Here is a 13,330-nt window from a genome sequence, read left to right on the forward strand (position 1 = left end):
TAATAATATCAACTCTCCATGTTCTTGTGTTCTGTGCAGCCCTATCTGAAGAGCTGGTCTCAAGAGCTTGGTGTCCCCATCCTCTCAGTGGACTATTCTCTTGCCCCAGAGGCCCCATTTCCCAGGGCCCTAGAGGAGTGTTTTTATGCCTATTGCTGGGCTCTGAGGAACCACCACCTTCTAGGTACTCAGCATTGTTTATTTGCACAACTCACAACATGGTTAGGAGAAATGGGAGTGATTTATAAAGATGAACATTATCTGTATCTATTCAGATTTTTCAGCATTTTCAACATCTCCATATATGTGTATGTACATATACATGGTACAATTTGCTGCCGTATAATGTCATGCATTGGCCTTGGTGCTATATCCAATCTGTGAAGCGTGCTTTGTCAATTTAGCTGTAAGTTCAATGCAGTATGTTAGTATTCCAAAGCAAGGAGAGTATAATATGACCACGGGGCAGCCACTTGGATGCCACCCGCTCACAGCAGCCACATATCCAGCAGTGGAGGCAATGGAAAAGCTGCAGCCACTGGATGTGTCTCCTTACCTTTTGTTTTGCACCACAGTAGATTTTAAAATGGTGCATTTTTAAAGTCCTCAGTTTTTTTTTTACTTGTTTGTTCCATTTATATCTTTGTTTCACCTCCTCTTCTTTTCATCTCTGTCTTCTCTATCTCATTTCTTTGGCTCCAGGCTGGACCGGAGAGAAAGTTTGCCTGGTTGGAGACAGTGCAGGAGGCAACTTGTGTGTAACAACGTCGATGCGAGCTGCTGCCTATGGTGTACGAATGCCAGATGGCATTGTGGCAGCCTACCCTGCTATCCTGCTGACTGCCTACGCTTCACCCTCTCGTCTGCTAACACTTATGGATCCCCTGCTGCCACTCAGTGTGCTCTCCAGGTGTCTCAGTGCCTACGCAGGTACGACTGTGTATGGTTAAAAAAAATCAAGTTGAAGTAGAGTGGATTTTTTTTTGTGTCACTTTTCTTTGAAACACTGAAGTCATCAGCAGCAGAAGCAGCAGCTGCTGTATGTCATGTGTAATCTTAAAATGATGGTCTGTAATTGTAGGTTTAATGCCTGTAATGATGATGATGATGTGGCAACTACCTGTGGCATAATAAGGTTATTAAGAAGAGGTCGGCTGAAAGTGGATTTTTGAAGGCGAATATAATAACGAAAATGAGAACAGGAAAAAGCAGATACCTGATTAATTAGCCCATATCCCTCTTGGAAAAAATGTTGACACTTTTGGTCCTTTATCACATAAAATTGCTGAACTGAAGATTTAAGTTAAAGCAATTAGTGAATAAATCAGAGCATTAAAATCAAACTAAGTGTAACAAATATGTGGTTCTAGGCTTGTTTTTATTTTATTTTCCTTTAAAGCCTATAATTCCAGTTGAGATACACATAGTTTGTAAAACATTTTACCAGTGCTGATTAATCAGCACGTGTCTGATATTGAGTTAAGATGCTTTTCATTCTGTCAGTGCAGCCACTATTTTCACAATTAATTATTAATCCATATGGTTCCTTTAATTCCTGTAGACATGTCATTCATAGCACCTTAGGTCAACATCTCAACTTTACTTGTAGACAAAGCATGTGAAAACCAGGACTTTCATCATCTGAGACAGTTGGATGATGAAAGTCCTGCTGCTGTGTTAATTCCATTTTGTGTCTGCGCCTCCTTTCATCATTATACATAACTGTCTGATATACAAATTACCTTTTGTCAGTATTGAACTCACTCTGTAGTTTTCTTTACTCTAATACTGTTTTTCACATTATTGCCTTTCCTGTCTTAACAGTTATTAGTTGTTGAAGAATTGCAACCATTTAATTTAGTTTACTGCATTTTCTCTCTTTTGCTGTACATTTATCCTGCCCCTACTAACCCCTCTTATGTCTCCCTTTCTAGGCAACGAGCCACAGACTGAAAAGCAGGTAGAGAAAGTGAGCACATTAAGCATTGTGAGAAGAGACACAGCACTGCTGCTCCGAGACTTCCGACAGGGAGCTTCCAACTGGATCCATTCTCTGCTGGACTCAAATAGAACCTCAGCCTCCCCCAGCACAGCTGCAGAGGAACCACCAGAAGCCACTGGTAAACCCCCTCAGTCTCACTATGTAGTTCTATGTTTGAGCATGCATGCGTAGCTAGATGAAACACAGTGTGAGTGACAGAAAGGTATTTTATTTTGAGCTGTTGTGGTCAAAGATCCCCATATTTGCTCTCTGTGTGCACCTCAGGTCATGTCACTATGTTAAATTAAAGCTCAGGGCCTGTCTTTACAAAGTGGGTTTAGTGAAAACAGTGAGTGTGTTAACCCTTAGAAGAGGAAGAGTCTGGGAGGCTAACCTGCTTGCCGGCAGGGTTTTGCAACAGATGCTGAGTTTTTGGGTGTCTCCTCCCTTCCTGCTGTCTAACATGCTGCCTCGTTTCCTCATTTGTGAAACAGTCTATATTGCAGTGCAGATCCAAATGCATTCAGTACAATTTAGGAGAGGGAGAGATCACATTCAGTTTTATAGCCTTTTAGTGTTGTATTAACTTGTTACCTAACTACTAACCGTTCCGAAACATTTGTAGTGATGAATTTGAACTGTGACCTTGTTTTCATTCATATTATTAATTGACTTTCAGCTCAGAGTTTAATACCAGTTTTATAATAACATATACTCATACTTCTTTCCCATCTCTTATGTCATTTTCATATTGCAGCTTTTATTTTGTTTTTGTGTTGTTATGCTCTTTATGTAATTTTCATCTGCTAATACCTTTTACACCTTCTGTCTTATGTTTTTTTACAACTGTAGGCTGTAGACATTTGTAAACTCCAGATTACACTCATTTTCTGTTTTAATTAGGAAAGTGAATGAATGTACTTCACTCTTACAGTTAGCGACACAATGAGAACAGCTTCATGATCCATTTTAGGTCCTGGCTCCAAGTTTTGAAAAGGTCATTGGGACCTGTTGTTGTCTTTTGATGTTGCGTACTTTTTTTTCTGGTTAAGATGTTGCCTATATAATCTGTGAAACGTTTTTGACTCTTCACGGGTTCTTTCTCTGCAGCTGCTAATTATTTTTTAGCCTAACACAGATGTACTGCATGCTTTTATGTATAACTCCCTTGGAATAACATTGAGGCTCTACCATTGATTATCTGTTCCCATGATGATGAATCTTTGTGTCTTTGGTGGCTTTTTCTTTGGCTCACCTCACCTCACCTTGGTGAACACATTTCTTTGTTATTACTTGTGTGAATGAAAACACTTTTTAACAGCAGAGATTGTCAGCTTAGTTTGAGCATAGATAGTTTGCTTCTTACATTACAGTTTCACTGTGTTCATAAAGCCAGTTGATTTGAGTGTTGTGAGTGAAGTTTTTTGTTTTTTCAGTAGCGCTAACTGCTCCAAGTTAATTTACTGCCCATATGGAGGCGGTCATTGACATGGATTCCCTTTATTTAGCATTCAGCTGGCCAATTATCGCTGTATACCACCCTGATGCACAACATTCCTTTAGTCCCACTGATATCAATTCACCTCTTCGGAGTAGCAGGGCTTTGACAGTAATTGTTCATTGTAGCCATCGTAAATCTGGTGGCAAATTGTAATTTCCCTGGTGTCCCCATAGATGGGTGACACCCCCACAGCTGCAAACCCAAACTAATGAGAATGTCATTGGTGGGTGTACATTATTAACAGGCCATCATAGCACTGAGATGGTTCATTATTAAAAAGATAGGAGATTTGTAGGGCTTTGTGAGGAAACCAGCCATGACAACTCTTGCAGGAGTGTTTTGACTGCTTAGGGCGGGTGAATGGTGTCACCATAGCAGTGCTATTTGAATTTCCTCCACCCACTTTGCTGATCTTTTTTCCATATATCCCAATTTGCATCTTAGGCTTTTAACTGTTGGCTGTCAACCAGAGGACATATGATAAGTGGAAACTGAAGAATATGAGGAAGAGACTGTACTAATATTGATATTACTGAACTTTTTCTGTGCCCTGTAGCTCTTCTTTAACTTCATTGTCTTCCTCTTCTTATTTTTATTATTATTATTATTATTAAACCCCTCTGAGCTGGTAGGGGTATAATAAGATATACCAGGAATTCCGTCCATCTGAGAATTTTGTCTGACCCATTTCTCGAAGACTGTTCACCCGATGCTTTTCAAATTGGACACACCCTTTCTTTACCACTAGGAGAGGTGCAGTGCACACTTTGATGGCAGAATTTAAATTTTTGAATTTTTTGAATTTTTTTACTCATTTTTGACAATTTCAACTTGGAACATTTGTCCAACTGATTTCTTGGACACTATCCACCCGATTCTTTTCCAATTTAACTCGCATGTGTCTTTCTCCTACTTTTTGCTTTTTTTTTTTTTTTTTTTTTTTTTTACAAATTTTTCAAAAGGTTGAAAATTAAGACTCAAAATGAATCCCTTGGTAGGCAAGGTATCAGTGAGCAGGAGCAGCAAAGTGTTCTATGCCCAGGCGGGGGTATTAGTAAGCTCTATTTGCTTTTTCACTTGTTAAATGTATAATTTTACTATTTTCATTCTCATTTTTGGTTTGCCTTCTCTCTCTGTGTGTTTTCAGATCCTGTGAGGAAAAGCATTTCAGAGGCTTCCATTTCATCTCCTCATGCCGACCCCCCTGTACCCTCTGAGCCCTCTGAGTTTCCAACCAGAAAATTATCTGTGAAGAGCCAGACTTGCCAGGACTTAGGATCCCACAACAATTACACTTCCAGCAGTGCACCACTGCGTACTGTAGGTCACGCTTGAACATGTTTACATTGAGATTAGCATTGCTTTTAGTTGATGCTCTTATCCAGAACAAGTTAACAGTATTAAACTGCTATTACAGTGCATCTCATTACTTAAAAACAACACTTGGCTTATGGTGGGGACTGTCACGGGAATTTAACTTGTGATAATAGAAATGTCTGTAATTTGATAATGATTATTGCACCATTGCAGGGAAGAAAACCCAGCAGCATCCCAGGTTATCTCAGCTTTAATACAGCTTGCTTTTAATATGCAGCTTTTGCCTTTTTAATAGGCTACAATTATAATTGCTCTGAACATTAACACCATTGAGATACTGTTTCTTGGATCAGTATCATACAGCTCCATAAAACCTAAAGCAATGTGCATCACATTGATAAAGAGGCTGTGATAACCTCAGCTGAGGTCGCTGATGTCTGATAAACAGATTCAGCAAAAGAATGCTGACATAATACCAAAACTTTGTGGTTGTGCTGTTACTGGCAAAGACCAGATTATCCTTGCATGTTTTTTCACACATGAAGACTGGATTAGTGGCTGGCTTGGGGGAAAAAAGCTATCAGAGGTGACGTCAGATTTTAAATATGCCTTTCCTCCTTGAAATAAGGATTGTTCAGCCAAGACTCTCAGGCACTAAGCCAAGGTGTTTAGAAGATTTTTTTTTTCAAGGACAGAGCGTTTGTGTGCGTGTGTATATATACCCAAGTTTGACTGTAAAATATGTCTTTGTTAATGTTTTACCTGACATTACCTTTCCTCAACTACTTTGCATTCATTATTTCCTCTGCCTTTTCTTATGTAGCCAGAGGATGTGAATTTCTATCTGTCAAAGGACGTTGATCCTTCAATGTCCAGTGACCTGTCATCTGTGGCCATACCACCCCCTGCTGGTGAGGAGGGGTCTGAGATGGAGCACCCCAGGGAGTTTCCTGTGGGCTTTGAACCGCTGCGCTCTGAGCAGCTGGCTGAAATGAGGGTGCAAAGCTCTCCTGTGGTCAAGGATCCATTCTGCTCCCCCCTGCTGGCCCCTGATGACATGCTGAAAGGGCTGCCACCTGTACATATAGTGGTAAGTTGAAGTAGTACTATATATCATATTAAGTGTAAAAAGCTTAAATCTCAGGGGTTACTTCAAACAGGCATTGGACCTCAGTCAAGAACATTTTTCTGTTCTCATCTTAATTTTATGAGGGTTTTATTTTATGTATACTGTGGGTAGGTTTAACTGTGCCAAGTCAGATTCAGCAAACACTCCTAACATTATGTAAGTGTGTAAATGACCTGTGTATGGTGAATGCCACCTTCGTATATTTGAATGTATAATTAAATCTTTAGTAATACCATACAGCAACGGAAAAAAATATTACACCATCAAAAGTCATCAAACACAATGGTTATGCTATCAAGTACTAACTCCTGTATGTACCATGTGACTAAAACAGAGAGAAAAGAAAACATGGAATGCCGAAAAGCACTGTTTTTGGCAGTACAATGCTATAGCTATTGATGCAAGAACTGAAGTGATTTTGGTTATTATCAAGAAAACCATGGAAGATGGCTAGATATCAGCTCTGAAATTAAACTCTTATGAGCTATTTTCATTATCATTATATTTGTCCAAAGAAACTTACCTTTAGTTGTACCAGGCATTAAAATGAACAAGAAACTGAAGAAAACAAGGGGTGGTCTAATAATTTTTTCCGCGACGCTATAAAGGCTAGAAATCCTACCCTATAATTCAGGAAGTGTTCATTCTCAAAAATGTCACCAAAGTGTAAAAGACAGGATTTCATTTTGCAGACCTTTAAGTCAGGTCCAAAATTGACAGATGACTTAGCAACAAATGAAGTACTGTCAGCTCATATTATGACTTGGAAATGCTCAGAGTATGAATGGATAGAGCTGTCAGTGATGTGTCAGAGTAGCACTGTTATGTGACAGAAATAAAGAGGGACTGGTCTAACATGAAGAAAGACATCTTTCTGAAACAAAGTCCTTCAGGACCAATGTAGAACATGGTAGTCATCAATATTCAACTACACGTTCAAGCAGTTATTGGATGATCCTAAACAGTGACCTTCTTTTAGTCCCATGAGACCCCTGTTGGAAAAATATCTTAATCATAAAAGCTGCTGTGGTGAAATATGCAAATTACAGACATTTTGAGACTTTATTCGCCTTATAATATCATGATGAAATATAGAAAAGGAGTATAAATGCTTTGCTTTTCTCTGTTATATACACATATACATTTTTCTAAAATTTGTAGAACTAGAAAAATTAATTCAACTGAAGCTTCACTCAGCTTTTTGGTAAACCTATATGGCAGTCATCTTCCCAAAAATACTGATGTGATACTTCTTTTCCAATCACTCTGGAAATATTCCATAATTTAGGAAACAAGGAAATAAGACTTTTTCAACCTCTTACCTCTGTTTACAGGCTGCAAAAATTAGACCCATCACAGAAGATTTTGGCTTTTTAGTGCTTTTAAAGTGGTTAAATATGTGATCAACAGCTTTAATTACTGGTCACTGTTAAGATTCTGTCAGACATGGGTTTACTGATCTATACCATGGTCATCTATTTTTATTTTGGGCACAGAAGAGAAAGCTGCACAAGGTTGGTTTTCAGAATCTGGTCTTTTGATTTCTTTATTCTGCAGCATTCATTATTTTATTCTTAAAAAATATATTAATTGAGAAATAGCAGCTGTTAAATTGTCACATTTTTCCTTTTGTGTATGAAGGCAGACTGTATATAAATCACTCCTATGACAGGTCTGAACCACTTGCAAATTTTTGTCCCTACCTGTGAAAATGTAGGAGGAAAATCCTTGTTTCTAATCACTTGTACATGGCATCTGAGAACAAATCTGTTGATGTGAGTGGTTTTGCCTGAGGCCCAGTGACAGCAATAATAATAACTGTAGGATTCGGTTGAAGCATGCAGGAATAGACCAGGATTAGGAAAGTATGTGTATTATTATGATGTGGAGGGGGGAGGAACAAGAACAGAGTTGGCCAGGGAAAAAAGCCTCAAAATAGTACCCAGAGTACCCTAGACTGTACTCAGCATGCAGTCTTGTATCAGAACGAGGGGACTGTGATGTGAGGTTGGAGCCTGCTCTCTCTTGTGCGAAGAGTGTTAAAATGAAAATGAAGAAATTGGTGGTGATTTTTAAGCGGCTACAATGAGTCAGCGAGAATTTAAAGAAAGCAGGGACAAAAGAGGCCTGGACGCTTGGCTTCCTTTTCTGCATCCCTTAATTAAGATTCTTGACATGTCTGAAGGGAACCCTAATTTGCTCTCCACCGCTCCTTCCCCTTCTTGTTTCCTCTCTCTCCCCTCCTTTAAGGCTTGTGCATTAGACCCCATGCTGGATGACTCTGTGATGTTTGCCAAGCGTTTGAGGAACATAGACCAGCCCGTCACTCTGTGCGTGGTGGACGACCTCCCCCACGGCTTCCTCAGCCTATCGCAGCTCTCCCGGGAGACAAGGGAGGCTGCCAACGTCTGCGTGGAGAGAATTCGCACGGTTCTCACCCAGAAGGACACACCTCCAGAGCCGCGCAAGCACCGCAAGCTGGAACGGACCGATAGGGGAGTGCCGGCCTCTTCTGGGGAAGCCAATTCGCTCTTCGTCAACCCCATTGAGGGAGCCGAGCAAGCAGTTGGGAAAGCAGCTAAAATTGCTGATGGAGAGGACTTAGTTGCTGTGGCAGCCCAGAATAACACTGACGCTGGTGGTATTGGGGCTTAAATAAGGTTAGAGAGAGGGGGACTGCGGTTCACTTGAGGTTTGAAGGGGCAAAGAGTAAATGAAAGTCATATAAATTTAGACAACGCCTGCCAAAAAGAGAGAGCTTTGGGGGGAAAAAATAGAAAGCAAACTCACAAAGCAAGGAGGGGCAGTCTAATTGAGGGGGAGAAATCGTGGAGGCAAACTGAAAGGCAACAATTCTTGTTACTTATCAGTGCACTATTATGCACCGACGCGAATTTGGCAGACAAAATGATCCCGCCCACAAAAGACTGTCGCATTTTAGAATAAAATGGTAATTTAGCTGCTACTTAGATCAAAGACCAGCTCTCACCCACACATGCAGTGCACAGATTTAACAGAGTTGCCCGTCAGGCAGAGGAGGTTCGGACATAAAGCTGCGCAGACGATTCCAGAGACGAGGCCTGAATGGGTGATTCATCTAGGCCAAAGCAGTCATTTGTGGCCCTAATCTGATAGCGGTAGGCACACTATATGCTTCTTGTATAGAGTCATCCCTATAAAAATGGCCACTTGTCCTTTAGGGAGCCACTCTAAATCACACTTAATAACTTCACATTGTGTTCTCCATTACGCCAGTTTGGCAGTCAATACGGCTCACTTTGTGGATAGTAACTCTGTTGACTCTCTCCCAAATAGAATTACAAAGCTCAAACACAACAGACTGAAAGACTCTGAAGCCAACGAATTGATTGACTTGGTTCATATGATTCTGTTACCATTTTAAAATCATTGTATTAATCCTATGCAGTAGCACTACTACATTTATTATTTATATCCGTTTTCTATTGCTGTATCGTAATCATTGAATCCCAACAGATTTGTTTGTTGATTTGTACACTTATGTTTTTTTTTTCTTATATGTAATCGTATGCTGTGTATTTCACATTTTTGAATGTGCTCAATATTTACCTCTTCTTTTAGCCACTGCTGCTGGCCTTTCCTATTAATCTGTGCTCTCAGTAATGCATACTGATAGGACAGACTAAGTGAGTATTACACAGGGCCAGAACACTCCGTTTTAGATGCTGCCTGGTGTTTTTTTTTTTTTTTTTTTGTAGTGCTGATAATGCTAATGCAAAAATAGATTGTTACAGTTGGAATTTGTTGGAGATGCACTTAGATACATTATTTTATGGAGAAAAGTACACACTTAAAAACTTGGGTGGCATCTTTATAATTCTTTGAATAAGAATTATAGCTCATCACATACTGGAGTGGCTTGATATGCTCTTTGTGTAAAATAGGAATCAAAGAGAAATGTGCTGAAAAAAACATGTGCCCTCAGCTATCAATACACATTTCAACTTCACTGCACTGATTTTCTCCCACGTTGTCGCTGTCTGTCACCAGACTTTATTGTCCACTACTTCTCTGCACAGTTTGCAGTGTGTCAAAGTACCACTTCCCTTGAGCCGTGGCGATTTCCTGCCTGACAGCCTCTTTGAACAAATCAGGGGTTTTTAGGCAAAGTTAGACAGACCAGACCAAGAAAGTTGTTGCTAAGAGTGCAATGTAAAAGTAGTGTAAAGCTGGTAGTTTGGAGTTCTTTGGGCCCCTCCACTATCGAATTTCTGTCTTTGATAACCTGAGGACGAATCTCCAAGCCTGTTGTGACTTTGAGGTATACAGAAATGTCCTTTGTGGGGTCAGTCCTTCCATCAGGTCCAACTAAATATAGATGCCAACAATGGTGCTACTGTTCTGCCCTTGCTTGGTAACAGGGCTGAGGTTGCCAGGTCTGTAGAGAGGGATGCTGTGTGATGAATAGGATTTTAGCTAAAGCTCTGAGTGCAAAATCCTTCCCTCCGTAGAAGAGCAGGATTTTCAACAGCGAAGTCATGCTACAGGATTAGACCTTGCTCGGTTCTGTCAGCTCGGAGTACTTACTGCAATATTTTAGTATCATATTGATGGAGAGAACTAGGGCTCTGAAGAGAAAGGAAAGTAATATACTCATCTTCTCAAACATGCAGGGCTGAAGTTTAGGCATTACTTGCTGCTGTTGTGCTCACTCTGCACTTTTCTGTGGTTGGTTTTTTCAGTCCATGTGAGTTTATATTTTAGGCTTAAGCTTGTATACATGTCTTTTTTTTCTCTGTTTGGTGCCTGTATGTGTTAATTGAAGTGGAGTGCACATGTGAGGGTTCACATGCTTGTACAGGCTGAGGTTACAGTATTCAGTGGTGTAAGAAACATGAGGACGCACACGTGGGCCATCCTCTTTGTTTATGTATTGCGTTTACGTAAAGAAGGTAATGGCACTTTACAATCAAGAGACTCTTCACTTGCTGTGGAGAGCATCTTCACATAGCACTTATGGGCTCTTTCTGTCCTCTGGTAGACACAAGCTTAACTTGTCCTCTGATGCTGAAAACACAATCCATGCATCTGCCTCTGCAGGCCACCAGGCCATCCTCTTGAGGTCATTAGCACTTTTTGTGTAAATCACCACTAATTTACCCTTTATTCATCTGTGTACGTTTCTAACTCTAGATGACCACTCATGCATCAGCCTCGCTTAGACAGACCATAAAACCCACTGGGAGTTTTGGGCAGATGTCATGTTCTTCACTTTTTTCAGGAGTTTTACTTTCACATCTCCTGACATATTTCTTACGTTTCCTGCTACTGTGAGCTGACATGTTAGTAAATGCACAGATCATGCTGAAGACATGCAGTTAGACACCAGCACCACAGCTGTAGTTTTTTACGGTTTCATAGTTTGTTCAAATGTATTGGTGCAGTCTCTGGTTGTGCAATATTTTTGAATTACCCTGAGTGGACTTGGTCATAGGCATACTAATATACTCATATGCCAAAACGTTTTAATCAACTTGAATGATTTCACGAAGCTTAAAGCTCCAGTGTGAAAGATTTAACAGGCTCTAATTGCAGAGATTGAATATAATTTTCAGAATTAATTTTTTATTAGTGTATAAGTACCTGAAAATAAATAACGTTTGTGTTTTTTACTTGACAAGGAGCCTTTTGTAACTGCAGGTTTACCAAAATTTCTACGCTGAGTGCGGCCAAGAGTTAATATCCTCTTGACCGAAAAGGCCAGAATGGACAAATTAAACACTTGCTCCAGCGAAGGCCTCCGGTGTTTTTCCACGTTCCACATGGTCACAGGAACAAGGGGCATTTAGTTGGTTGAAAATTTCAGCAATCAATGCCTCTACAGATTGAACCTTTAACCCTTTTAACACATTTGAGTGTTGAACAAACTTGACCACTTCACATAATTTGTTTTGTAGTAACGGTAACTCAAACAAGCGATCACTTTTATGATTTCAGGTACAACCCAAGACTGAGTCCTCATAATTCCTGTACCATTTCTTCCACATCAGGTTTTAGCCAGTGTGATAACCAGCCTATACTGTACATTCAAATCGCTATGCACTGTAAAATGCAATTCTGATATAGTATTTGATTAGCCTTAAAAACAAGCCATAGACTGGAAACAGCTATTTTAAGTTCCTTTTTTTTGTTTTACTTTTTTAAGCTTTCTTTTTATTAGAAACACCACAAGTGCAAACCTGTGTATAAGAAAGAATGTATATTACACATTATAACTGCATGATACATGTAGATATTTTTCATTGTCACGTGTGTTAATCTGATTGATTGCTGATTGATTTGACTGCAGTTTCTTTGCAGGTTTCATACTGGAATGTTGTCTCATGTCATGAGTAGGATGGTTTCTTCCATTGTTGATTTTTATCTAAATAAATATATTCTCCAATGAACCTGTTGTTGTTTGGGGCTCTTTTGTGTCTTTTTTGTGACCATTGATCAAACTGAAGGTTAATTAAAGGTCATATAGTAATTCAATCTATACACTTAGGTTGTTTTGTTTGTTTTTTTTTAACCTATGAAGACCCAGTGCTACTTTTGTGTCGGTTCCCAAAATATTTTTTCTCTCTATTTTAATCATACTTGAGTGATTTATTACAAATTATTGTAATATCATCCTCCTTATTTTGAGTTTTTTCATTGTAAATCATGCATTTTTCTAGATTTAATTCACTGATCATGAAGATGTTCACTAGAGCTCAGAGTAAATTCAAAGGTTAATGGATCAACACAGAGAAAACTGAAGAAAAAGTGATTTTTCAGCAAATATACCAATAAATGAAATGAAAACCAAGTGTCTCCATCCACTGTCACTGATCCAAATGTATGGGTTTTACTGGTGAATTAATGTTGTAGAAGATGACAGTGTCTCCATGGTGACTACTGAGCCTCTGAACGTCCAAATGCGTCATATCTGATGACCATGAAAAGGTGATAAACTGCATTTTACACCAATTATTTAAATATATTCATTGGGTTAGTGGATTAACAGGTATTAAACATTTTATATCAGTGAATGATTTTGGTCACCAGTGGATGTTTGGGTTTTTATGGGCTAAATAATAAGACCATGGTTTTGTAATACTGCAGCTGGGGAAACCAGGAAGTCTTAATTGAATTCTACCAATATCTTGATTAAGCGAGGGCTGGAAAAGGTTAACGAGAAGGGTCACCTTTAGTTAAACAAAGATTAAATGTGTAAATACAAAGGTCTAAGAGGTCCCCTGAGATGGTAATTTATCAGGAGTTTTACTTGTGATATCCCAGCTTTGTTGACATGGTCACAGGGTTGCAGATATGTTAACCCGTTAAATCACTGACAAAAAAATTCCAATTCTTTGAAACTGGAGCCTTTATTGGTCCTTCT

General features: G+C 39.4%; 1 protein-coding gene across 5 annotated transcripts in view; it reads left to right on the forward strand.

The window, feature by feature from the left end:
* The window catches only part of lipeb (lipase, hormone-sensitive b), a 33,138-nt gene extending 20,782 nt beyond the window's left edge, over positions 1 to 12,356 (forward strand). For all 5 annotated transcript variants that reach the window (XM_030157243.1, XM_030157244.1, XM_030157241.1 and 2 more), the window contains 6 exons: positions 40 to 184; positions 703 to 930; positions 1,935 to 2,120; positions 4,630 to 4,802; positions 5,623 to 5,889; positions 8,179 to 12,356. In XM_030157243.1, coding sequence (XP_030013103.1) covers positions 40 to 184; positions 703 to 930; positions 1,935 to 2,120; positions 4,630 to 4,802; positions 5,623 to 5,889; positions 8,179 to 8,583 — 1,404 coding nt within the window. In that variant the 3' untranslated portion in view covers positions 8,584 to 12,356. The remainder of the gene's footprint in view (positions 1 to 39; positions 185 to 702; positions 931 to 1,934; positions 2,121 to 4,629; positions 4,803 to 5,622; positions 5,890 to 8,178) is intronic.
* The last annotated feature ends 974 nt before the right edge of the window (positions 12,357 to 13,330 follow it).

Source organism: Sphaeramia orbicularis, chromosome 16 (assembly GCF_902148855.1).
Source record: "Sphaeramia orbicularis chromosome 16, fSphaOr1.1, whole genome shotgun sequence".
NCBI lineage: Eukaryota > Metazoa > Chordata > Actinopteri > Kurtiformes > Apogonidae > Sphaeramia > Sphaeramia orbicularis.